Consider the following 27,900-nt stretch of genomic DNA (forward strand, 5'->3'; position numbering starts at 1 on the left):
ATTCTTGGATTTTGTGAATACAGGAAAGAATCTTCCCCAAACTGTCGTTAAGTCACTGTCTGTTAGGGGTTTCTTGAGTTCAGCTAGTTAGTGTCAGATTGGGTTTTCTTCAGCTACTCCAGTTTTGTTACCCCTCTCAGAAATGTGCAAAAGGTGGATTAAATGGTCAGTATGTCTGTATGTGAGTGAGTGAGTGAGTGAGTGAGTGAGTGAGTGAGTAGGTGCTGCCCTGCAGTGTGTAATAGAGAGTGTATACCTTTCTATTCCTCTATTATGTACTGGTACGTTCACTCTATTTATATTCAAGTACTGTTCCATAACAGTGCTTCCACCACCATACTTCACTGTGAGCTTGGTGTTCTCGAAATCCTATGATGCCAAAGATTTTTATTTGCATTTTATCTGACAATGTTTGGATCTGTCTCTTTGTTTCCTAATGAGTGAGTGAGTGAGTGAGTGAGTGAGTGAGTGAATGTGTGTTGCTCTGTAATGGAGACCTGTATAGGGTGTCTTGTGCGTCTGTTGTTTCCTGATGGCTCCAAACCCACCAAGGACCAGGATTTGCACTAGTTGTGTACTATAACTATGTGGAGTTAATTATATGCATTCTTTTTGACACAACTGTTTGATGAAAGCCTTTTTTGTTCTAGCATGAATGTGTCTCAGTTACATAAAGACCTGGTTTGGTGAGTGTGGTGTGAAGGAACTTGAAGCCTGCACCCTAACCCTGACTTTAACACTGTTAAACACCTTTGGGATGAACTAGAATGTTGATTTTGAGACAGGACGTCTTTGAAGAATGATCACAGATTATCACAGACACATTGTAAAAGCTTTTTTTTTTTTTAAAGAGTGGAGGCTGTTATAGGTGCAAAGTGGGACAATTCCATATAAGAGTTAGAACAAGCTGGACGAGTCCTCCCTGCATTCCCTGCGACATCTCCTCTCCCGAGCTAAACGGTGCCTGGCAATGGATGATTAAAGCAACAGTTCAGACAAAATGTATTTTACACAGTTTGTTTTTCATCAGTTATCCAAAACTTTACAAAGCTAATGTTGCTACACTATATGCCCAAAAGTATTTAGACACCTGACCATGAGCTTGTTGGACATCCCATTCAAAAACAAATCATATTAAATGTGAAATGATTTGTGATCTTTTTAGCTAGAAAAACAGCTACTCATCTGAGAAGCTTCTCACAAGACTTTGTCTGTGGGAATCTGTGCCCATTCAGTCAAAAGAAAAGAACTGCTGCAAAAATAGAAGCATGTAATTTCCTTTATATAAATGATTTATTACCATTGTAAGAGCTACTGTGCTTTATTTATAATAATTCATAGATTTTATTTACACACCAAACAACCAATGAAGAAATTTGACAATAAAATATAAAAATTATTACATTCAATTATTACAGTCCTAAGAAACACTAAATTAAATCTGTAGAAAATAAATCTCAATCAGATTGTTTAAAAGGTTTGATGATCAGTGGTGCTGAATTTTTACCTTCATTATTAAGAAAGGGACTGAAGTACGGATAGAGTTTCTCAGTAAAAGACTGACCAATGTAAAAGTGGATATGAGAGCTGGCATCTACATCATAGAAGGAGACCAAACCCTCCTCATAATCCACAAACACCCCCACCTTCTGAGGAGCCTGTTTCAGTGTGAGGACAACAGGGGAAGCCTGTTCACCAGCCTCATATTCAGTTTTATTCCTTAACCACATACACCAGTATCCATTCTCAGGAGTGAGTTTAATCTTCCCCGTCCTGTTAATGGACTCTTTGGCCACTCCTAAATCCCAGTCTGTCTTTCCGCTGATCTGCACCTCATAGTAAAATCTTCCTGAAGAGAATCCCTGCTTTCCCAGCACACAGACACAATAATCAAACCTCTCTGGATTATCAGGGAGATTCTGTCGTTTCTTTCCGTACTTCACTTGTTTTCCATCATCAGACAGGATGAGGTAACGATGAGCTGTATCAGGATCCAGAGTCACATCCACTGAGAAAAAGAAACACAATTTAAACCCATTTGAACAGAGAACAGTGAATAATGGTGAATGTGTTTAGATTTAGTCATGTGATCAATGAGAGTTCACTTACCTGCATATTGTTGAATTCTCTTCAGTTCTGTTTGGAAAAGAATAATGACCAAATTATTTTTTTTTTACATTTTACAAAGCATCTAAGACACCAGACATCAAGAATACATTTCTAGTATCAGGATGTTGTTCAGTTCCTCTGTTTAACCTCATCACAAATTCTTACAGATCAAGTAGTTCCCAGTACTTACCGATCTCACCAATCTTCTCCATTTCCATGTTGAGAGATTCCTGAAGCTGAGACAAAGTTCTCCTTAGAGCCTCCACATTCAGATGAGGGTTAATCTTGGTATCAGTCCAGTTCTTGGTGGGTGGAGGACTGCACAGTGACGGGTAAACCTACAGTACAGCAGGACAGAGGAGGATCAGAATGATCAGAGATTTAACTGTACTAATATGTGGAGAGTTCTATAAACGTGGAGGCAGAAATGGGCGCTCAAGTTGGTGCCTCGAGTTGCATACAATGCATACACTTAGACTTCAGACTTGACTTACTCGAACTTGCGCACATCACACATACGATGCAATTTTGCTGATTTAAATATTTACTTCAAAAAGATAAAACAGTCCGATCCCATCTGAGCTGATTCTATCAGAACATTATATAAATTCGTGGTTCACTTTCGTAAATCGTAAGCAGTTCTTGCTTTTCATAAGAGCAGAAAACGTTACTTCACAGAGCCAAGCAGAGGCAAAAGTGCATCAATCACTAAGTTTGCTAGTTCAGGATCATCTGCTCTGACTGACAGAAAACTTTTAGCTCCACAGGCAGAACGAGTCTGACTCGGCTTCCGCTCTGTGGTAATAGCATTGTACATTATTAACTACATTCTTTGTTGTTTTACTCCAAAGGCATTCTGATGGAAACCTGTTTACCCGCCGAGGTTAAGGATTAAAGTCGAGACTGCCGTGACAACTATGCTGCTCCTGCCGGATGTGACGGGTCTGGAGTAATTGCACCAAGAATGACAAGAAATCACTACAGACATTATTGAAGACTACAGCGAAGAACAACTCTATTATTATTTATCTATTTATCTATTTATTACCAGTTATAACTTTTAGATCATTTAATTCTGTGTTCGTATGATTTGTGTGAATCGTGTATTTATTTAAAGTTTTCTCCAGGCCACCCAAGAAGGATGGGCCCTGCTGAGTCTGGTTCCTCTCAAGGTTTCTTCCTGTAATTTTCAGGGAGTTTTTCCTTGCCACAGTCGCCCTCGGCTTGCTCAACAGGGGGGTTTTTTGTATCTGTTGGTCCTGGATTCTGTAAAGTTGCTTTGAGACAATGTCTATTGTAAAAAGCGCTATATAAATAAAGTTGACTTGACTTGACTTAATAGCCAGTTTAATCAAGCCTGAGCTTTTTAGGTAAGCGAGTCACACAATGTTCTGTAGTATCTGGTGTTTATTTAAAACCGCAACATTCATTAATTACAGTAAACACTGAGAGATAACTGTGAATAGAAACTTATGATTCGCTTCAAATGAATCGACTCATGACTTACTTGCGTTACTTGTCATACTATACTATACACTTCTCTTGTAGACACATACATGTCCTATAACAGCAGTCATTGTTTTTGTCATTTATCTTCACTGATCGGCACTATTTTTAAGGGTTTTTTTCAGACTAAAGTGGATAACATTAAACATGCACGTGTGTGTGGTCAGCAAGACTAATCAAATATGTTTCCTGTGTGTGAAAAATGAATTGCTTTAGTTTTTGAAGTAAAAAAATCTCGACACCACAAGCTGCCAGAAACGTCTCTGGACTGAATTAATGAAACACCATTATGTCAAAAGATCCCTAATTAAAACATCTAAAAGATTTATCCACAGGATGACAAGCCCGCTGATTACAAAGCAACAGGATCATTTTATTGAAGGAAAGGACTTTTTTTTAAGAGAGAACCACCTTGTTTAGCATTAAAACTCTAAATTATATTTTATCCAGTGACCTCTCTGATAAAGTTTTTTGCTACTAATGATAAACAGATGGACCCTGACCTGTAGGAGGTGGAGATGATCCTCAGTGTTGGAGATCTGTTCCAGCTCAGTGTTTCTCCTCTTTAGTTCAGTGATTTCCTGCTCCAGATCTTTAATGAACTCTTCAGCCTGACGCTCTGCTGCTCTCTGCTTCTCTTCCATCACTTTAATCAGCTCAGCCTGGTTTCTTTCAATGCAGCTCATCAGAGATCTGAACACCTTCATACTGTCGGCTTTCTCCTTCTCTGTGTTTTTCTAAGAGGAGATAAATTAAATTATATATTTTTATTTAAGTTATAAATTTTACTCAACATTACAGACTAAATTATGACTCACTTTATTGAGTTCTACAGAGGTTTTGATTTCATCGATCTTCCCCAGTCGTTCCTGAATCATCTGTTGAACTTCTGCTTGAGTCTCACCAAGCTGGTTCTATCACAGAAAGAGAAAATAAAACACCCAAATGGGAAAAATACAATAAGAAATAATAATAATAATTAATATTTTAATATGTAAATAATGCCTGTGAAATTACAAAAAAGATCACTAGTATTCAAGCAGCTTCTAGTTTGTGGTAGACCTGTTTCTTGATGGTTCTTGTATTACATCTGAATGCATAAGTTTCTCTCAGCATAAGGGGAGAGTTTTGGGTTTCCTCCTAACATTGTTGAAGAGACCACTGTTCCATGCACTTTTAACTTTCAGTCAATAGTTTGTACAGATGATTTGGGGACCTAAATTTGCATTAAATGGCTTCAAGTGGCAGACTTACAGGACTGAGCCTACTAAACCTGTCAATTGTAATGCTTGTGACCCAGTCTAATGGGTGCGGTCAACCTAGCCTTATAGATATGGGCACAGAGTAGTCACCAGCTGCAGCCAATCATAATCACCAAAGACATTATAAAACCAAGTTGCTGTGTGTTTAATCATGACCCAGCTGAAACTGCACAATCAACTTTTAAAGAATTGAATTTAAAGAAAATGTTGTTTGAACAAAGACATTTGTTCAAACAACAAAAGACAAACAATTGCAGAAATAACAAATTACCTACTTACTGTACTATGTACAATTACCATTCAAACTTCAATCTATCTATAATCAGAATCGGCCAGTAATGATTTAATCATCCAGTTCAATGATGCTTTAAAACAGCAATGCTCCTCACCTTCTTCACTCCAATCTCCTCCTCTATAGGAACAGTTCTGTGGTTCTTGTGGTCTCCCTCAATGCAGAACTGACATACACACATCTGGTCGTCTCTACAAAACATCTCCAGAGGTTTCTCATGTTTCTGGCAGTTGTAATCCTCCAGGTTCTTCACAGGATTGATCAGTTTGTGTTTCTTAAGTTTAGCTGTAGTTTTGTGAAGCATCAGATGAGTGTTACAGTAAGAATCTCCACAATCCAGACAGGACTTTACAGCCTCCAGCTTCTCCTCAGTGCAGTAATCACACAGCACATGTGTAGGTCCGGAGGGAAGTTGTTCTGCAGCGCTGCTGGATTTCACCTGAACTGATTTCTTAAACTCAGCAGCCAGTATTTACATTAAATTCAGGTCTTTTAGGGAATTCCTTTTTACAAACTGGACACTGGCAGATTAAAGTAGTGTCCCAGCATTTTTTGAGACAGATCATGCAGAAGTTGTGTCCACATGGAGTAGAGACTGGATCAGTGAACACATCCAGACAGATGGAGCACTGGAGCTGATTTTCAGACAAGAAGCTACTGGAGAAAGCCATGACTGAAGAGAGAGACAAGAAGAATCATTATTTCAGACAATATTTCAGAGGTCCTTAAAATATTTGGCCAGTGACCACATGTTAAGGGCTCAAAATTTCTGCTACCCCACCAATACCCCACTCAACACCATGTGGGCTTTTCTAGTGCATTATTGTAAAGAAGGGCAAATTCAGCAGAATGCTAGCTAAATTATTTTCTTTTTTTTGTATTATTATTTTTTACAAATGTATTTCATTACTGTTATTATCATATTCATACTCACATGACAAACTCACATTAAAGAGAAAAAGAGTACACAGGGGTTCTTTAACACATTTAATTATAGCAAGGGTTTCACAAAAGGAACTTTTCATTCGTCATGACAAAACCCAGCCAAACCTCACAAACACGACCAGCAGCATCAGCCACAAGTGGACACGTATTGTTATCCTGATGCACTTTACATAGCTGAATTTATCATGAACATGATAAAAGTTCCAAATTATGTCATTAAAAATGTAAATAATTATTTTCAAATGTCATAAGTTATATTTTTTTTACTTAGTCCTTTTTGTTAGCAATTTTTTTTTAAATCTCATGTGAATCTTATCTAAATCTCAGGTGACCCCAAGTCTTGATCCGCAGTTTTAGAACAACTGTGTCCTGTCCTGTGGGACATGCAGGAGGAGGAAAAACACATTTGCATATAATCAGCAAAGTTTTAAAGGAGCAAATGCAGAAAACATTGACATGGTTTACAGCACAAATTAATACACAAACTAATCAAGAGAACAATATGAAACATGTATACAATAATTAGGAACCAATCACAAACGGGAGATGGAGACAAAATAAAACATGTGTAACATTGACATTTAAGAGAATGGGGAAGTTGTTAAATACTGTCAGATGAAATAGCTCAAATAAATAATAATAATATTTATTATCATTTTTTTTTTGCATTTTCTCCCCCTTTAGCGCGTCAAATTGTCCAATTTGCATCTTGCTTCCTCTCTGCCCATGCCGAACCCTGGCCTGACCGAGGAGATCGAAGCTAACCCACATATGAGCAGCAAGCCGGATGCATTTTTGCCACCCACACACCGACAAGTGTTGCGCCACCTAGTGTTGCATGTGGAGAGACACACGCTAAGAGCACTCCATCCTCATCTCTGTGTAGGCGCCTCTAATCAGCCAGCAGAGGTCGTAATTTGATGATGCATCTATCTTATTTATTAAAAAGTATCGGTATCGGATCGATACCAAATTTTGCAGTATCGCACACCACTACTCTTTACCACTGCGCCACCTAAGCTGCCTTCATAATAATATTTAATAATAAAATAAAAACCATAAAAAATGTATTTAGTTGTAATTACTGCATATTTAACAAAGCCGGTCACATTTATCTGACTGATCAGATCAATAATCCACTTGTTTAATGTGGTAAAAAAAAAAAACTTTTGTATGTAATGAAAATATTCTCATATCTGATTACACACATGCTACATGTTCAAGAGTTTTAACAAAATAAAAGACCAAACATAAACCAAATATAAACAATAAGTGATGGTGGTAAATGACCGTGGTAAAGTACATTTTAGTTTATTTTTAGACATTACCCTGACATTCGAGTTTTGTATGGGGTCAATAAACATCCAAAAATAAATCACACGGCTGTAACCTCGTCTGCAGTAAACAAGAACAAACTACAATTAAAAAAGCTTAAAAAGTTTCTCTATTTATTTGTAGTTAACGAAATGTATTAAATGTTCAGCTGAGTTTTAAGAAGGGAGCGTCTAAAAAGTGCATGAACAGCACAACTGATTAAGTGCATTACAGGTGGTTAGTTACCCAATGGTTATTTTAAGAACTAACTTTACCACGGTGTAGAAATGGTGTAAAACAGGAAGCTCTCTCACCACAAACACTTTCAGTAATAAAGCTGAATAAATTTCCTCTCCGAGCTGCTTTATTTCTGCTGCTGTTCAGTTTATCTGAAGTAATTTTACTTCCTTCAATGTAGATTTGCACTTCGTCGAAAACAGACTTCATCTGCACCAACAGGTCTGTAGGGTGAATTCACGACGGTTCTGGTCACCAGGTGGCGCCTTCGCCATCTAAATTACAGCACAGACCACAATGCACCTTCTGATATGAACAAAACAAAACACCCATAATTCAAACTTTGTGGAAATAAATGGTTTTAACTTCAATAAATGTGCTCACAGATGTAAGCAGCTTTTAAACACAGTCTCCTCCATGATTATTGGCGTCCCTAGTACAGATGATAGGTTATAAGAAAATCCACTTTTGATCATTAATTAATTAATCTCACACTGAAAAAAATCCAACTTTTAACTGGAGTAAATTTATTCTGAATAAAGACATTTTTTATCAATAAACAATAATATAAATATAAAATAATATGAATATAAATAATTTTTAACAAAACCTCATGTGCCACAAGTATTGACACCCCTGCATTTAATACAACCTCCCTTTGCCAGTAAAAAAGCATTTGGTCTACTCCTATAGTTTATTTACTAAAAAAAATTAAGTAAGTCAGAGTGTCTGGACCAATCCAATTCCTGTGTCACTGTGGTACATACGCTGGGTGACTTTGAGGTCGTGTTCTCTTGGTTATCCTGTGTGCCACGCCCCCCTCTCCGTGAGCACGCACACACTCCTGCCATGCCTCACTCCTCAGCTGGTCCTAATCAGAGACCATTTTAAAGGGGAGCTGATGAAGCAGCCTGGTCGAGGGCTCCACGTTACCTGCCCCTGACTTGGCTGGAGAGGGTGCTTTGGGTGTATTATGCCTAGTTCACACTGCACGATTTTTGGCCTGATTTTCGCTCGGCGGCTGGTCGGCGCTTCATTTTCCGGGTCGGGAGCAACTCAGCGTTCGATCGGCGATCAAAACTCGGCTCTCAGTCGCTAAGTGTGAACTATCCAACAACTCGACCCGACCAGCTCGCCGACCGCTCGGCGACCGGATCGAGTTTTCTAGCACGTCAGATATCTGATCTCAGATGTGCGACTGGGAATGAGTGACATGTCGAACAGCCAATGAGAACACAGGATACATTACAAAATTATTAATTAACCTCAAACTTACTATAGAACAAGCCATACTGTTCGTGTTGCCAAATCCACTCAGATTCATTAATTTTTCCTCTTTGATTTTACGCTGCACATCAGACCACAAACCCTTTGATCTCTCGCTACTTGTTGACATGCATTTTTGGACGTGGTGTCATTAAACCCCTCGTCACTTCTCACGTGTGTTTTTGTAAAGAAGAAAAAAAGGGAGACCAGAGAAGCTCGCCTGCGATTCCAGTTGGTGATAGATGGTGTAGTGTGAAACCCCCTATCGCCGATCAGTCGTGTAGTCTGAAATATACACCGACTGAAGGACTCCCGAGTACAGGAGATTCAGTCGTGTAGTGTGAACTGTACAGCGACCTGACGACTTGGAAAGTCGTGTAGTGTGAACTTGGCATTACAGGGGACCACTTTAGGCAGTGATCATTATCCTATATTTTGTGTACTGGGAATTGAGGTAATCAGAGAACAGAGAGGATATTTATACAGATGGAATTTTAATAAAGCGGACTGGACGAAATTCTCTGATCTATGTGAGATGAGGTTGCAGGACTGGTCAATGTCAACAGATGTAGAGAAATGTAACAAAGAATTATGTGATATGATATATACTGTAGGTCTGCTGAAGAAACCATTCCAGAAAAGAAACATTATGGTAAAAAGGCAGCAGTGCCATGGTGGACATCAGAGTGTTCTGTAGCAGTCAGGCAGCGTAATAAAGCCCTGCACGTGGTGCGGAAAACACTTTCACCAATAGATTTAATCAAATATAAACAAGCCCAAGCTAGAGTTAGAAAACTTATAAAATTAGCTAAAAGAGAGTATTGGAGGACTTTCTGTAGTAGCATTGGAACTGACATCCCTGTCAATGAGGTATGGAATATGATTAGGAAAATAAGGGGTATAAGAAAATCTGGGACAATACCAGTGTTACAACAGGGAGACTGGGAGGCGGTATCTGATATGGACAAAGCAGAGGTTTTGGCTCAATCTTTTGTAAAGATTCATGGATATGCAAACTTGAGTAATGAAATGATGGCTTGCAGAGAAAGAGTTGTAGCACAATATCCTGAAGTGTTACATAAAAGAAAGGGATTGGATAGTGTACTAGATTGTGATCTTACATTAATCGAATTCAAACAAGCAATAGCAAGATCTGGCCAGACATCTCCAGGTAAAAATGGCATATGTTATACTATGTTTAAACATTTATCTGATAAATCACTGGGTGTTGTTTTGGAATTTTATAATAAAATTTGGAGAGCAGGGCAGATTCCCTCTGCTTGGAAATTGGCTATAGTGGTTCCAGTAGGGAAGCCAGGGAAGGACCTGTCTCATGCAAGTAGTTACAGACCAATATCATTGACTTCCCATATAAGTAAACTTATGGAACGGATGATAACAGAGAGGCTATCTTATTACCTGGAATGGCAGAATAGTTTTTCTCAATATCAGAGTGGATTTCGTAAAGGAAGAATGACTATGGACTCAGTACTATGTCTGGAATCTGACATTCGGAAGGCACAAATGTATAAAGAAGCTGTAGTTGCTGTGTTTTTTGATATAGAAAAAGCATATGATATGCTGTGGAAAGAGGGTTTGCTGATTAAGATGTCCGAGCTAGGAATTGGAGGGAGGCTATACAACTGGGTAATGGATTTTTTGCAGGATAGATCAATACAGGTCAGGGTAGGAACTAAATATTCTAAAGTGTATGAAATTGAAAATGGTACTCCACAAGGCAGCGTCTGTAGCCCCCTACTGTTTAATATAATGATTAATGATATCTTTTCAGTGGTTGGAACAGATATAGCTAAATATTTGTACGCAGATGATGGGGCATTATGGAAGAGAGGTAGAAATCTGGCAGTTGTAACAAGATAGATGCAGGAGGCAATAGCAGCAGTGGAACACTGGTCAAAAGATTGGGGTTTCAAGTTGTCTGTTCCAAAAACCCAGGTTATTTGTTTTTCAAATAGACCTAAAACAGGTGCACTAGGGCTTAAAATGTATGGGCAGGTTTTGGAACAGGTCAAGGTGATCAGGTTCCTCGGAATGTGGATGGACTCGAAGTTGACCTGGAAACAACATATTCAGAAGATATCAGATAAATGTAAGAAAGGCCTTAATGTCCTTAAGTGCCTAGCGGGATGTGACTGGGGAGCTGAGCGTTCCTCCCTCTTGAGAATATATGATGCTTTAATAAGGTCAGTGTTTGATTACGGCTGTATGGCCTATAGGTCAGCTGCTAAGACAAACTTGAAAAAACTAGATGTAATACAAACACAAGCGTTAAGAATATGTTGCGGGGCTGTTAGATCCTCTCCAGTGGCCTCAATACAGGTAGAAACAGGGGAAATGCCTCTGTATTTGCGACGAGTGGCACTGTCTACCATGTATTGGATAAATCTAAAGGGGCAAAATGAGAGTCATCCAGCGTTAGCCACATTACATGATTGCAGTAACCATCCCCACAGTCCTATTAGAAACTTTGGGTGCCTGAGCAGTAAAGAAGCAGACAACATGGGACTACAGGCTTGTAGATTCTGCTGTACAGTGCCTAGGTCAGTGATACCACCTTGGATGTCCGAATTACCCAATGTAGACCTGACACTGCATGAAAAGCAGTATAATAATTCAGAAATTCCAGCTGCTACAGTATTGGTGCAACGTCATCTGGCACAAAAATACTATAATATTCTGCAGATATATACGGATGGATCAAAGCATCCTACTACAGGAACCACAGCAACAGCAGTGTATATCCCAGACTTTCGAGTAATTATCAAAAGACGATTAACAAGTAATCTCTCTGTATTTGCCACTGAAATAGTTGCCATTCTGCTGGCATTGCAATGGGCCGAAGAGGTATGCCCAATGAGAATAGTGATTTGTTCAGATTCCTTGTCCGCATTACAAAGCATCCAGTCGGGGCAGTCTACTTGTAGGCCAGATCTCATTATAGAAATTTATCAGACACTGTTCAGATTACATAGGAAATTAATATCAGTCAAATTCTTATGGGTTCCAGCACATGTAGGAATAATCGGAAACGAGATTGTGGATGTAGCTGCAAGACAATGCCTAAATCGAACAAGATGTGATTTTGACATCCCAATTAGCAAGGCTGAGGCAAGAGTGGTTGTTAAACAATTCGTGAGAAAGGTATGGCAGGGTGACTGGGAACAGGAATTCAGGGGAAGGCATCTATTTGCAATACAGCCAAAAGTAGGTTCGGGTACAGGTGGAGGACATGATCGAAGACAAGCAGTTATACTAACTCGGCCCCGGATAGGTCATACAATGTTAAATTCCTCTCTTCACTTAATAAAAAAACACGACACAGGGCTTTGTCAATACTGTCAACAGAGGGAAACTGCTGAACATGTATTACTTATTTGTAAAAAACATTCTGCACAAAGATCACTATTCATTGATATTTTAAAGGAAAAGGGACACAAAGATTTCACTATGAAGGGGTTACTTTCTTATGGGGCAGGGATGGGTATAGTACACAAGCAGGTGTTTTGGTTTCTAAGGAATATTGGTAAATATAACATAATTAAAAAAAAAAATTTTTTGTGTATCATTAGTATTATTATTGTTATTATTATTATTATTATTATTATTATTATTATTATTACTATTATTATAAACCACTTGAGGGTAGCATTGAGTAGAAAAGTCACTTCCAGAAGTCTCATTCCACACACATAGTAGATGGCGGTAATGCACCTTTAGTTGGACTGCCACCTGCCATTAACCTAAAAGAAGAAGAAGAGCTGAGGGGGAGCACTGCAGTTAGGCTGAGACTGTGTTGGTGAACTGCTGAATTGTTTGGACCGCAAACCGCGTGTAGTATTATAGATAAGTTATATTCTCAGCGTGCTCCTGCCGATTGTTATTTATTCAAACCGCTTGTAGTAATATAGATAAGTTATATTCTCAGCGTGCTCCTGCCGATTGTTATTTATTCAAACCGCTTGTAGTAATATAGATAAGTTATATTCTCAGCGTGCTCCTGCCAACGGCTATTTGTATATTTTGGCTCATTTTGAAAACGTGAAGCGTGGACAGGCAAGTTACACCCACACACACATGGTAGTAATATATGAATTGTTTAGAAACACTAGGTTACAGGCTGGTGCCACTTATGTACTTTTGAGTAAGTTTAGTTTTGGTTAGGCAGTTTAGTTGTTTTGTTCTTTTCTTTCTTTTGGCACAGTCTATGGTCCACCTTTACTTTTGAGTCTAAAATGTTGTTTTGAGTTTTAGTTCTATATTTGTACGCCATAAAAGTTGGATTGTTTAACTATTTGATTTTGTTTGTTTGTAAAAACCTGTAAAAACTCACTTATGTTATTCACTTTCTAAGTAAAAACACGAACAATTACTGCTGGCAATTACCACGGTCATGGTCTCATTTATTTATTTACTTATTTATTTACTTTTTCTTAAACACACAGTCACATGGTTACCTCCTCCTTACCCCTAGTAATAATATCTTTTAGAGGAACGTAACACCTTCTTACAACACTCATAAGATGTTTTGGCACCAACCGATGAAGTGTTTCAGATGATATGTTGTCTTATTCTTCCTGTAAACCCTTCTTAAGGTGTGCATCAGTACATGGTTATTGTTGTTGCATTTTCTGACCTGTAGGAGGTGGAGATGATCCTCAGTGTTGGAGATCTGCTCCAGCTCAGTGTTTCTCCTCTTTAGCTCAGTGATTTCCTGATTCAGATCTTTAATGAACTCTTCAGCCTGACGCTCTGCTGCTCTCTGCATCTCTTCCATCACTTTAATCAGCTCAGCCTGGTTTCTCTCAATGCAGCTCATCAGAGATCTGAACACCTTCATACTGTCGGCTTTCTCTTTCTCTGTGTTTTTCTAACAGGAGAGAAATTAAGTTATATATTTGTATTACAGTGTAATATGGTACTCACCATTTAGACTAAATTATGACTCACTTTATTGAGTTCTATAAAGGTTTTGATTTCCTCAATCTTCTTCAGTCGTTCCTGGATCATCTGCTGAACTTTTGCTTGAGTCTCACCAAGCTGATTCTATCACAGATAGAGAAATTAAAACAGCCAGACATAAAGATTTTTATACATTAATAAAATGATCTAAATCCAGAGTTAAGGTGAAAAATTTACATACACTTGTGTGAGTGCAGTTTTAGGATTTTAATAATAATAATAATAATAATAATAATTTAATAAAAACAAATGATAAAGAATCCTCTTCTGCATCCAACCCAAAAGATGAGCCAATCATTGTCTGTTTAAGCGCCCGGCTTGCTGGTAGCAAAGTTGAGATTAAAACTCACGATGTGTGAATGTGTTTTACCACTGTAACACCCGAGCACCCAAAAACAAGTTGCGTTTAATACCCACCAACAATTGTAATGCTTGTGGCCCAGTCTAATGGGTGTGGTCAACCCAGCCCTATATATGGACACAGAAAACAATAATAACCTGGAACTAAGTTGCTGTTTGTTTAAATATGTATGACCCAGCTAAAACTTCAAGATGGATGTGTTCTAATCATTCAGCCACAAGAAAAAAAAACTGAATTGTCATGTAAACTGTTGATCTAAAGTGTTCTAATATGTGCATTAGAAATTCCCTCATGTTCCTCTGCCATCTTTAAAAGCTTTTATATAATTATATAATTTTTAATACCATTTTACATAATCAGAATCGGCCAGTCATGGAAAGTTTAATAATTTAACCATTTAGTTCAGTGATGTTTTACAACAGCAGCTGTTTCCTCTCACTGTGTCACAATGCTTCTCACCTTCTTCACTCCACTCTCCTCCTCTATAGAAACAGTATTGTGGTTCTTGTGGTCATCAAGGGTACAGAATGGACATACATACGTCTGGTCGTCTCTACAGAACATCTCCAGAGGTTTCTCATGTTTCTGGCAGATGTAATCCTCCAGGTTCTTTACAGGATCGATCAGTTTGTGCTTCTTGAGTTTAGCTGCAGTTTTGTGAGGCATCAGATGAGAGTTACAGTAAGAAACTCCACAATCCAGACAGGACTTTACAGCCTCCAGCTTCTCCTCTGTGCAGGAGTCACACAGCACACTTTTAGGTTTGGAGGGAAGTTGTTCTGCAGCGCTGCTGGATTTCACCTGAACTGATTTCTTAAACTCAGCAGCCAGACCAGAGATGAAAGTATTTACATTAAGTTCAGGTCTTTTAGAGAATTCCTTTTTACAAACTGGACACTGACAGACTGAACTGGTGTCCCAGTATTTTTTGAGACAGATCATGCAGAAGTTGTGTCCACATGGAGTAGAAACTGGATCAGTGAACACATCCAGACAGATGGAGCACTGGAGCTGATCTTCAGACAGGAAACTGCTGGAGGAAGCCATGACTGATAGAGGAGATTAAGACAAAGAGAAGAAGAATCATTATTTTTACATACATATTTAATTATTTTCAGAGCAACTCCATTGTGTCATTAAGGGAAATGTTATTCAGTCGTCGTAGTAATCAGGATAAATTAGCACCTAAAGAATTAGGGCCACCCAGACCAAATTTAAACACAGAGCAAGTATCTACAAAGGAGAGAAATCATATACAGTGGGGAAAATAAGTATTTGATCCCCTGCTGATTTTGTAAGTTTACCCCCTTACAAAGACTTGAACAGTCTATAATTTTTATGGAAGGTTTATTTTAACAGAGAGAGACAGAATATCAACAAAAAATCCAGAAAAAAAACATTAAATAAAAGTTATAAATTAATTTGTATTTAATTAAGGGAAATAAGTATTTGATCCCCTACCAACCAGCAAGAATTCTGATCCCCACAGACCAGTTATGTGCCCATGAGGCACACAAATTAGTCCTGTCCCTGTATAAAAGACTCCTGTCACAGAATCAGTTTCTTCCATTCAAATCTCTCGACCACCATGGGCAAGACCAAAGAGCTATCAGAGGACGTCAGGGACAAGATTGTAGACCTGCACAAGGCTGGAATGGGCTACAAGACCATCAGCAAGACGCTTGGTGAGAAAGAGACCACTGTTGGTGCGATAATTCGAAAATGGAAGAAATACAAGATCACAGTCAATCACCCTCACTCTGGAGCTCCATGCAAGATCTCACCTCGTGGGGTAAGAATGATTCTGAGAAAGGTGAGGTCAGCCCAGAATTACACGGGAGGAGCTTGTCAATGATCTCAAGGGAGCTGGGAGCAGAGAAATGCTGGATATGACCCCAAGAACACCATCCCCACTGGGCATTTCTCTGCCTCCAAGCACGGCGAGTGGAGTTGATGCCAAAGAGCTCAATTTTGGTCTCATCTGACCATATCACATTCTCCCAAGCTTTCTCTGAATCATTCAGGTGTTCATTGGCAAACTTCAGACGGGCCTGTACCTGAGCCTTCTTGAGCAGAGGGACTTTGTGGGCACTGCAGGATCTCAATCCATTACGGCGAAGTGTGTTACTAATGGTTTTCTTGGTGACTGTGCTCCCAGCTCCCTTGAGATCATTGACGAGCTCCTCCCGTGTAATTCTGGACTGACCTCACCTTTCTCAGAATCATTCTTACTCCACGAGGTAAGATCTTGCATGGAGCTCCAGAGTAAGGGTGATTGACTGTGATCTTGTATTTCTTCCATTTTCGAATGATCGCACCAACAGGGGTCTCTTTCTCACCAAGCGTCTTGCTGATGGTCTTGTAGCCCATTCCAGCCTTGTGCAGGTCTACAATCTTGTCCCTGACGTCCTTTGATAGCTCTTTGGTCTTGCCCATGGTGGTCGAGAGATTTGAACAGAAGAAACTGATTCTGTGACAGGAGTCTTTTATACAGGGACAGGACTAATTTGTGTGCCTCATGGGCACATAACCGGTCTGTGGGGGTCAGAATTCTTGCTGGTTGGTAGGGGATCAAATACTTATTTCCCTTAATTAAATACAAATTAATTTATAACTTTTATTTAATGTTTTTTTTCTGGATTTTTTGTTGATATTCTGTCTCTCCCTGTTAAAATAAACCTTCCATAAAACTTATAGACTGTTCAAGTCTTTGTAAAGGGGTAAACTTACAAAATCAGCAGGGGATCAAATGCTTATTTCCCTCACTGTATATGATTTCTCTCCTTTGTAGATACTTGCTCTGTGTTTAAATTTGGTCTGGGTGGCCCTAATTCTTTAGGTGCTAATTTATCCTGATTACTACGACGACTGAATGACATTTCCCTTAATGACACAATGGAGTTGCTCTGAACTGAGGTAATGCTAGTCATGTTGACGAGATCGCTAGCTGCTCCAATTATCGCTACACCAGGTTATGTGACGCAAGCACATAAGTGCGAGCCCTCCCACAAACCCATACAGATTGTATTGCAGCGCCTACAGTTCGAAAAAAAGTGCCTTAACATGAGAGTCTATGAGAGTCTGAGAGGTACTGTACAGAACACAACTCAACGCTGATTGGACTACGATATTCAGAGGCAAGACAGACTGTCCAGAACAGTCACAGCTAGTTTAACACTGGTTACATTTTTTGCCCTTTTGTGGTGCGTCACCCGATCGCCCTAAAGAAACAAACCGCCCATGTCCACAAGATTGATCCATATGATATCAAGCCTGGTTTTCTACTGGTTACAAAGCAGTTGTTCCCTTTTGTTGAAGGGAAGAACTTGTTTACCCTTAAAACTCTAATTTATTTTTTATCCAGTGACTTCTCTGACAACGTTTCTACTACTAATGATAAACAGAGGGACCCTGACCTGTAGGAGGTGGAGATGATCCTCAGTTTTGGAAATCTGCTCCAGCTCAGTATTTCTTCTCTTTAGCTCAGTGATTTCTTGCTCCAGATCTTTAATGAACTCTTCAGCCTGACGCTCTGCTGCTCTCTGCTTCTCTTCCATCACTTTAATCAGCTCAGCCTGGTTTCTCTCAATGCAGCTCATCAGAGATCTGAACACCTTCATACTGTCGGCTTTCTCCTTCTCTGTGTTTTTCTAACAAGTGAGAAATTTAAAATTAAATTTAAAATTGTACTCACCATTAGAGAATTAATTATGACTCACTTTATTGAGTTCTACAGAGGTTTTTATTTCCTTAATCTTCATCAGTCGTTCCTGGATCAACTTTTGAACTTCTGCTTGAGTCTCACCAAGCTGATTCTATCACAGAAAGAGAAATTAAAACACTCAGATGTAAAATTTACTATATGTATAATAATAAATAACTAGGAATAAGTGGGAATCCAGGGTTTGATTCCTAAGAGGTGTTAGTTTACATGCAGACATTATTGGATATATTTATGGAGTAGGGATGGCCTGCGATGGATTGGTGTCTTTTCAGGGGTAAATGTGTTGTGCCCAATGATGCCAGGGAAAGCGTTTACTGGATAAAATATTAATAAGAGTTTTAAAGCTAAACAAGGTGGTTCTATTATAGGAAGTCCAGCCCTTCAATAAAATTAGCCAATTGAATCTAGCCAGGATAAAGCAGTGGTAAATATGAAAATGAAATAATAAATCTAGGAATAAATCTACACCTTTACTCTCATTATACATTGCAGCATGTATAGAGTTCCAGCCAAAAGTTTATAAACACGTGTGTGTGCATGCGGACTTTGTATTATAATAATTCTACAACTAGATAGTTTACTTGTATTGTTTTAGTTTAGTTTACTCATTTTTGCTCAATTTAAGTTAGGGGTATTGAGAAGGCTGTTCTAAAAGCAAAACTTCAGCTTTACAATGACTTCAACTGACAGTCCAGACTTGTACAGAGCTTACTAAACCTGCCCACTGTAATTATTGTGGCCCAGTCTAATAGGTGTGGTCAACCTATCACTGGTCACCAGCTGGACCAAACATAATTACTAATGACTACTAATTATAGAACCAAGTTGCTGTGTGTTTAATCATTATCCAGCTGAAACTTTACAATAAACTTTAAAAAAAAGTTAAAATGTAAGAAAATATTTTTAAACAAAGACATTTGGTCTAATCGCCACAGAAAAAGAACAAGTGCCTTTAAAACAGCAGCTGTTTCCTCTCACTGTGTCATAATGCTCCTCACCTTCTTCACTCCACTCTCCTCCTCTATAGAAACAGTTCTGTGGTTCTTGTGGTCCCCCTCCATGCAGAACTGACATACATACGTCTGATCGTCTCTACAGAACATCTAAGAAACTCCACAATCCAGACAGGACTTTACAGCCTCCAGCTTCTCCTCAGTGCAGTAATCACACAGCACATTTTTAGGTTTGGAGGGAAGTTGTTCTGCAGCGCTGCTGGATTTAACCTGAACTGATTTCTTAAACTCAGCTGCCAGACCAGAGATGAAAGTATTTACACGAAGCTCAGGCCTCCTTACAAAATTCTCTTTACAAACTGGACACTGGCAGACTGAACTGGTGTCCCAGCATTTTTTGAGACAGATTATGCAGAAGTTGTGTCCACATGAAGTAGAGACTGGATCGGTGAACACATCCAGACAGATGGAGCACTGGAGCTGATCTTCAGACAGGAAACTACTGGAGGAAGCCATGACTGATAGAGGAGATGAAGACAGAGACAAGAAAAATCATTATTTTTATATTTATAAAGTTTTACTTATTTCATTAAAACTTGGAATTAGCAACTTGTTTGTGGTGAAAAAAACTCTCCATAAAACACATCTTATTACACCCATGCTACATTTGTCAGCATTAAAGGCGTATAAGCTTCATTATATTAAAATATATTTTATTCTTTTACACATTATAAAATTTTAAATTTTACCCATACAGTAAAACTTTTATTTTGTAATAAAGGCAGAGTAAGTAGTCTAAATCACAAGATACTGTATGTGGAGTTAATTATATACATTCTCTTTTTTGTTCTAGCATGAATGTGTCTCAGTTCCATAAAGACCTGGTTTGGTGAGTGTGGTGTGAAGGAACTTGAAGCCTGCACCCTAACCCTGACTTTAACACTGTTAAACACCTTTGGGATGAACTAGAATGTTGATTTTGAGACAGGACGTCTTTGAGGAATGAGCACAGATTATCACAGACACATTGTAAAAGCTCTTTTTAAAGAGTGGAGCCTGTTATAGGTGCAAAGTGGGGCAATTCCATATAAAGCTTCCTTACAGAGCTGGACCTGAGTGAGAACAAGCTGGACGAGTCCTTCCTGCATTCCCTGCGACATCTCCTCTCCCGAGCTAAACGGTGCCTGGTAATGGATGATTAAAGCAACAGTTCAGCCAAAATGTATTTTACACAGTTTGTTCTTCATCATTTATCCAAGACTTTACAAAGCTAATGTTGCTACACTATATGCCCAAAAGTAATTAGACACCTGACCATGGGCTTGTTGGACATTCCATTCAAAAACAAATCATATTAAATGTAAAATGATTTGTGATCTTTTTAGCTAGAAAAACAGCTACTCATCTGAGAAGCTTCTCACAAGACTTTGACTCATGTCTGTGGGAATCTGTGCCCATTCAGTCAAAAGAAAAGAACTGCTGCAAAAACAGAAGCATGTAATTTCCTTTATATAAATGATTTATTACCACTGTAAGAGTTACTGTGCTTTATTATTAATCATTCATAGATTTTATTTACACACCAAACAACCAACAAAGAAATTGAACAATAAAATTTAAAAATTATTAAATTTAATTATTACAGTTCTAAGAAACACTGAATTACGGATATTTTAAAATATATTTTTACACCATATAAACTGTATATTTAATCTTAATTCCAGTTCTTTATTATAAGTGTTTTAATTTATAAACAATAATGTTGGATTCTGTAGAAAATAAATCTCAATCAGATTGTTTAACAGGTTTGATGATCAGTGGTGCTGAATTTTTACCTTTATTATTAAGAAAGGGACTGAAGTACGGATAGAGTTTCTCAGTGAAAGACTGACCAGTGAAAGTGTAGATATGAGAGCTGGCATCTACATCATAGAAGGAGACCAAACCCTCCCCATAATCCACAAACACCCCCACCTTCTGAGGAGCCTGTTTCAGTGTGAGGGTTAGAGGGGAAGATTTACAAGCCTTATATTCAGTTTTATTCCTTAACCACATACACCAGTATCCATTCTGAGGACTGAGTGTGATCTTCCCCTTCCTGTTAATGGACTCTCTGGCCACTCCAAAATCCCAGTCTGTCTTTCCACTGACCTGCACCTCATAGTAAAATCTTCCTGAAGAGAATCCCTGCTTTCCCAGCACATTAACACAATAATCAAACCTCTCTGGATTATCAGGGAGATTCTGTCGTTTGTTTACGTGCTTCACTTGTTTTCCATCATCAGACAGGATCAGGTACAGATGAGCTGTATCAGGATCCAGAGTCACGTCCACTGAGGGAAAGAAACACAATTTAAACCAATTTAAACAGAGAACAGTGAATAATGGTGAATGTGTTTAGATTTAGTCATGTGATCAATGAGAGTTCACATACCTGCATATTGTTGAATTCTCTTCAGTTCTGTTTAGAAAAAGAAAGATGAACAAAATTATGTTTTATTTAGGGCTGTCGAAGTTAACGCGATAATAACGCATTAACGCGATCTCAGTTTAACGCGATTTTAAAAAATAGTGCCGTTAACGCAAATTCTATTTGGCCCTGTGAGTCATCCGTAGATTATGTTGAGACTTGACCGTGCACGGCATCTCTCATTAAGAGTAGAGGGGTAAGTAAGTGATGGAGAAAGGTCCGTTATAAAACGGATAGTTCCGGTCCTAAAATCTGATTGGCTGAGCCGTGTTCGGAGCCGTTGTAAAATCCCCAATAAACGCACACCTATGACCACCTCACATCAGTCCATATTAATACGCCACTGAAAAGTAAAAGTGAATTTTATGTTCACCCTCATGTTGCCTAGCAACACTGTTGTTACGGACACAAATATATTTTTTATTGTGTATGGTGTTGCTCTTTCCTTTCTTTTTCTTCTTCTTCTGTGCTAACGCAGATGGCCTGGATAATAGAGACAAGAGGATTCACCTGTTGTTGTGACGTGGCTCCATGTGATTGGTGGAGTGATAAACAAGCACCACTATAAAAACTCTTTGTTGCGCCTGAACAGGGGGCATCTTTTTCCCTCCTGCGCCGCCAACCAGATTAAACGCCAAAGTTGTTGTTATGTTGTATATTTTTTTGTGTAATTGAAAGTTAAGTTATTAATGTACATTTTATATTCAGATCATCAAGCCTAAAAGCAGAGTAAGGGGGTAAGGCCCTGTTATTTTGTTTTCATGTTTTCTCCTGTTTATGGTATAGAGAGGGAGACAGGGAAACATTGTCTTTTATTTTGTTTTGTTTGGTAGTTTAGTTTTCTATATCAGTTAGCAATATTTTGTTTGTTGTTTTTCTTGGGGTTTAACTTACCCTCGAACTGCATTTTCTGCTTTTAAGAAAATAAAAGAATTAAGGCTTGAAATATTGTTGTTTCTTGGCGTGTTTTTTCTTACATTTTTTTTTCTGGAGGCGGGGCGGGAGGAAGGGGTGTCCCTATGTCCAGTCTGGAATACCCTGCCGTGACACTGTTAATCGAACTACCTTGCGTTGCGGAAGAATGCTTTATTGTAAGTTTATACACAATAAATACATTTATGAATTAAACATTGTTGTATTTATTGTATTTTATGTTGACCGTCGTTTTATAAAAGCAATAAGCCACTCGAGACCGTGCATTACTGCTATGATTTTAGCACGGGAAAGAAGTTTTAGGCACTCCGTCATTCCCCGTGCTAAAATCACAGTAACGCACGTCTCTCGTGGCTTATTGCTTTATTAAATGGGAAGTTTCATTTCAAAAGTTTGCCAGATGGCTCAACTTTGCATAATTTATTTTTGTTTGCGCAGTACTGTGAAGTCCTATAGGCTGTGACTGAATACAACTCCAGCACAATTGAAGTTTTATTTAGTTTTTATTTTCTTTTGTTACACATATCTGAACTGAGACACAGTAGTATGTGACTACATGTCTTATATTTGAGACTACAGCTCCCTAATCTATTACAAATCCAATTTTGTGTTGTGTAGGTTCAGTATTACTGCCTAGTATGTGAGTGAATAAAACTCCCTCACAGTTTTCTCTTGTCCCAGCAGTTTTTAACATAAGTACATTTAGCATAAAATGTGTTCACCATTTTAATTGTAACATTTCACTTAAAAATCTTTATTTTCTATAACATTTACAGATTTGTTTTTAAAAATGCGATTATTAGCGATTAACTATATAAAATTCTGAGATTAATCGCGATTAAAAATTTTAATCGTTTGACAGCCCTAGTTTTATTACATTTTACATTTGTTTAATTTTTGTTAAAATATCAAGAAAACATTTCTAGTATGAGGATGTTGTTCAGTTCCTCTGTTTAACCTCATCACAAATTCTTACAGATCAAGTAGTTCCCAGTACTTACTGATCTCACCAATCTTCTCCATTTCCATGTTGAGAGATTCCTGAAGCTGAGACAGAGTTCTCCTCAGAGTCTCCACATTCAGATGAGGGTTAATCTTGGTATCAGTCCAGTTCTTGGTGGGTGGAGGACTGCACAGGGACGGGTAAACCTACAGTACAGCAGGACAGAGGAGGATCAGAATGATCAGAGATTTAACTGTACTAATATGTGGAGAGTTCTATAAACCTAAATACTCTGGATCAACCACATCAAACTTCATAACGCATCTAAAAACACACCTGGATAGGTTTGTTTAGTTTATGCTAGCTATTTAACCATCATTTCCGCTCTATAAAATACAATTCTAACCCTAAATGTACCCTGGTTTGACAAAGTTACTATATTCTAACTACTCTACTATACTCTAACATGTTTATCTGCAGGTTCAAAGTAATCAGACACCCCTTACTGCCATCTGTTTTTTTTCTTTACAAAACAAAAATGCGATTCCAATTAATTGTATTTTTCATACAAAATTGTATTTTTCATACAAAAGACTTTGGATTTTGTGACTATTTGCTCAAATAAAACAAGTTAATCACACAAAAATAAAACAAAAAGGGACAAAATAAAAGAAAAATACAACATTAAGTGTCTTATTTAGACATAGCAACACCACAAGCTGCCAGAAACGTCTCTGGACTGAATGTACGGAACACCATTGTGTCAAAATATCCCTAATTAAAATGTCCAGAAGCAGTGGCGGCTCCTGCCAAATCTCTCAGGGAGGGCAATTGTTGCGATAATGGCCAAGGTGACCCGTTCAATGAGTAAATCAAAGCTTAAATAATAAACATCTTAAGTCATCAGTCAGTTTGCCCTCACAAATAACTTTAAACATGGAGAGAGACCAGCTTTACCATCAATCATAAAATGAAGTAAAGCTTCACACGAACAATTTAATTCAGTCTTCATCAGAGAGCATTTTATTTTAGGTGCAGCAGATCCAGAATGAAGAGTAACATCGGGGCTGATGTGCAATGAATAAAGAAGTACAATTAAACAGTAAGTAAGTGCAATCACAATTCACAATTTAAAATGTACATTACTTACTTGTAATTTACTTGTAACTTATATGATTTTTAATCATTTATCCTGATTACTACAATGACTGAATGGCATTTCCCTTAATGACACGATGGAGTTGCTCCGAACTGAGGTAATGGTAGTCATGTTGACGAGATCGCTAGCTGCTTCAATTATCGCTACACCAGGTTACGTGTGATGCAAGCACGTCAGCGTGAGCCCTCCCGGAACCCATAAAGATTGTATTGCAGCGCCTACAGTCCGAAAAAAAGTGCCTTAACATGAGAGTCTATGAGAGCAATCCAAGCAATTTTCAATCAGACTGAAATCAAAAGGGGCGGTATACTGTACAGAACACAACTCTAATTTCTTCTCTTTTGCCCTTTGGTGGTGCGTCACCCGATCGCCCTAAGGAACAAACCGCCCATGTCCACAAGATTTTTCCATATGATATCAAGCCTGGTTTTATACTGGTTACAAAGCAATACAACTTTTTTATAATAGAACCACCTTGTTTATCATTAAAACTCTAATTTATACTGTATCAGTGTCTCTGACAACGTTTCTGCTACTACTAAGAAACAGATGGATCCTGACCTGTAAGAGGTGGAGATGATCCTCAGTGTTGGAGATCTGCTCCAGCTCAGTGTTTCTCCTCTTTAGTTCAGTGATTTCCTGCTCCAGATCTTTAATGAACTCTTCAGCCTGACGCTCTGCTGCTCTCTGCTTCTCTTCCATCACTTTAATCAGCTCAGCCTGGTTTCTCTCAATGCAGCTCATCAGAGATCTGAACACCTTCATACTGTCGGCTTTCTCCTTCTCTGTGTTTTTCTAACAAGTAAGAAATTAAATTATATATTTTTATTTAAATTTTAAATTGTCCTCACCATTATAGAACAAATTATGACTCACTTTATTAAGTTCTACAGAGGTTTTGATTTCCTCAATCTTCCTCAGTCGTTCCTGGATCAACTTTTGAACTTCTGTTTGAGTCTCACCAAGCTGATTCTGTCACAGGAAGAAAAAATAAAACACTCAGGTGTAAAATTTATTATACGTATAATAATAAATAATTAGGAACAGGTGGGCGCTCGGGTGGTGCAGCGATAAATTATGCTAGCCCACTACTGTTGGGATCCAGGGTTTTATTCCCAAGAGGTGTTAGTTTACATGCAGACATTATTAGATATATTTATGGAGTGGGGATGCCCTGCGATGGATTGGTGTCTTTTCAGGGGTTACTGTGTTGTGCCCAATGATGCCAGGGAAAGCGGTCACTGGATAAAATAGTAATTGGAGTATTAAAGCTAAACAAGGAGGTTCTATTATAGGAAGTCCCTCCCTTTAATAAAATTAGCCAAGTGAATCTAGCCAGGATAAAGCAGTGGTAAATATGAAAATGAAATAATAAATCTAGGAACAAACATACACCTTTACTCTCATTATACATTGCAGCATGTATAGAGTTAAAGCCAAAAGTTTATAAACACTTGTGAGTGAATGCAGACTTTGTTTTATAATAATTCTACAACTAGATAGTTTACTTGTGTTGTTTTAGTTTAGTCCACTCATTTTAAGGTAAGGGTATTGAGAAAGCCATTCCAAAAGCAAAACTTCAGCTTTACAATGACTTCAACTGACAGTCCAGTCTTGTACAGAGCTTACTAAACCTGCCCATTGTAATTATTGTGGCCCAGTCTAATAGGTGTGGTCAACCAAGCACTGGTCACCAGCTGGACCAAACATAATTACTAATGACATTATAGAACCAAGTTGCTGTGTGTTTAATCATGACCCAGCTGAAACTTTACAATAAACTTTATAAAGAATTAAAATTTAAGAAAATATTGTTTAAACAAAGACATTTGCTCCAATCGCCACAGAAAAATAACAAGTGCTTTTAAAACAGCAGCTGTTTCCTCTTATTGCGTCTCAATGCTCCTCACCTTCTTCACTCCACTCTCCTCCTCTATAGGAAGAGTTCTGTGGTTCTTGTGGTCCCCCTCCATGCAGAACTGACATACATATGTCTGATCGTTTTTACAGAACATCTCCAGAGGTTTCTCATGTTTCTGGCAGATGTAATCCTCCAGGTTCTTCACAGGATCGATCAGTTTGTGCTTCTTGAGTTTAGCTGCAGTTTTGTGAAGCATCAGATGAGTGTTACAGTAAGAAACTCCACAATCCAGACAGGACTTTACAGCCTCCAGCTTCTCCTCAGTGCAGTAATCACACAGCACACTTTTAGGTTTAGAGGGAAGTTGTTCTGCAGCGCTGCTGGATTTCACCTGAACTGATTTCTTAAACTCAGCAGCCAGACCAGAGATGAAAGTATTTACACGAAGCTCAGGCCTCCTTACAAAATTCTCTTTACAAACTGGACACTGGCAGACTGAACTGGTGTCCCAGCATTTTTTGAGACAGATCATGCAGAAGTTGTGTCCACATGAAGTAGAGACTGGATCAGTGAACACATCCAGACAGATGGAGCACTGGAGCTGATCTTCAGACAGGAAACTGCTGGAGGAAGCCATGACTGATAGAGGAGATATCATTATTTTTATATTTATAAAGTTTTACTTATTTCATTAAAACTTGGAATTAGCAACTTTTTGTGGTGAAAAAAACTCTCCATAAAACACATCTTATTACACCCATGCTACATTTGTCAGCATTAAAGGCGTAGTAAGAAGTGCACATCACTAGGTAACTACTATAAGCTTTATTATATTAAAATATATTTTATTCTTTTACACATTATAAAATTCATAATTTTACCCATACTGTAAAACTTTTATTTTGTAATAAAGGCAGAGTAAGTAGTCTAAACCACAAGATAGCTTTTTAAAATCTTTACTTACAGTTTATGATTAATTACTGTATAATTTATTACTATACAGTAGTACTACACCTTTATTTTGTAATACAGATGTAGTAAATAATGCATGTTGCTAGATAACTACTACAACCCTGATTATATTAAAATTCACATTCAAGAATTGTTACTAATTCTTTTACATTACATGATTTATAACCGTATCCATACTGTATTTTTTATTTTGAAGTGCAGGTGTAGTAAAATGCTTCTGTCATTACATAACTACTACAACCTTCATTATATCAAAACATACATGTAATAAGTTTTAGTAATTTTTACATTGTATGATTTGCTGCTGTACTCATCACGTGGCTCGGTGGGTAGCACTGTCACCTCACAGCAAGAAGGTCCTGGGTTCGATCCCCAGGTGGGGCGGTCCGGGTCCTTTCTGTGTGGAGTTTGCATGTTCTCCCCGTGCCTGCGTGGGTTTACTCCGGGTGCTCCGGTTTCCTCCCACAGTCCAAAGACATGCAAGTGAGGTGAATTGGAGACACAAAATTGTCCATGACTGTGTTCGACATAACCTTGTGAAGTGATAAACCTTGTGTGAAGATAAACTACCGTGTGTCTGTCATAAATGTAACCAAAGAGTGTAAAACATGAT

The 27,900-nt window shown here is 38.3% G+C and overlaps 2 protein-coding genes and 1 pseudogene across 2 annotated transcripts; all 3 read right to left on the bottom strand.

The window, feature by feature from the left end:
- Window positions 1-1,332: 1,332 nt before the first annotated feature.
- Window positions 1,333-15,319, bottom strand: LOC134312007 (nuclear factor 7, brain-like; annotated as a pseudogene).
- A 2,309-nt stretch (window positions 15,320-17,628) lies between these two features.
- LOC134312008 (tripartite motif-containing protein 29-like) lies at window positions 17,629-19,075 on the bottom strand. Its single transcript, XM_062993656.1, has 3 exons — window positions 18,995-19,075; window positions 17,992-18,087; window positions 17,629-17,922 (listed from the first exon to the last, which is right to left on the bottom strand). Exons 1-3 carry the CDS (start codon window positions 19,055-19,057, stop codon window positions 17,629-17,631), a joined length of 453 nt encoding a protein of 150 aa, XP_062849726.1. The 5' UTR covers window positions 19,058-19,075.
- A 1,585-nt stretch (window positions 19,076-20,660) lies between these two features.
- LOC134312506 (zinc-binding protein A33-like) lies at window positions 20,661-26,973 on the bottom strand. Its single transcript, XM_062994494.1, has 6 exons — window positions 26,365-26,973; window positions 25,331-25,426; window positions 25,016-25,249; window positions 23,354-23,501; window positions 21,384-21,410; window positions 20,661-21,282 (listed from the first exon to the last, which is right to left on the bottom strand). The coding sequence occupies exons 1-6, from the start codon at window positions 26,971-26,973 to the stop codon at window positions 20,735-20,737; spliced, it is 1,662 nt and encodes a 553-aa protein (XP_062850564.1). The 3' UTR covers window positions 20,661-20,734.
- Window positions 26,974-27,900: the final 927 nt, after the last annotated feature.

Source organism: Trichomycterus rosablanca, chromosome 4, assembly GCF_030014385.1.
Source record: "Trichomycterus rosablanca isolate fTriRos1 chromosome 4, fTriRos1.hap1, whole genome shotgun sequence".
Taxonomy (NCBI): Eukaryota; Metazoa; Chordata; class Actinopteri; order Siluriformes; family Trichomycteridae; genus Trichomycterus; species Trichomycterus rosablanca.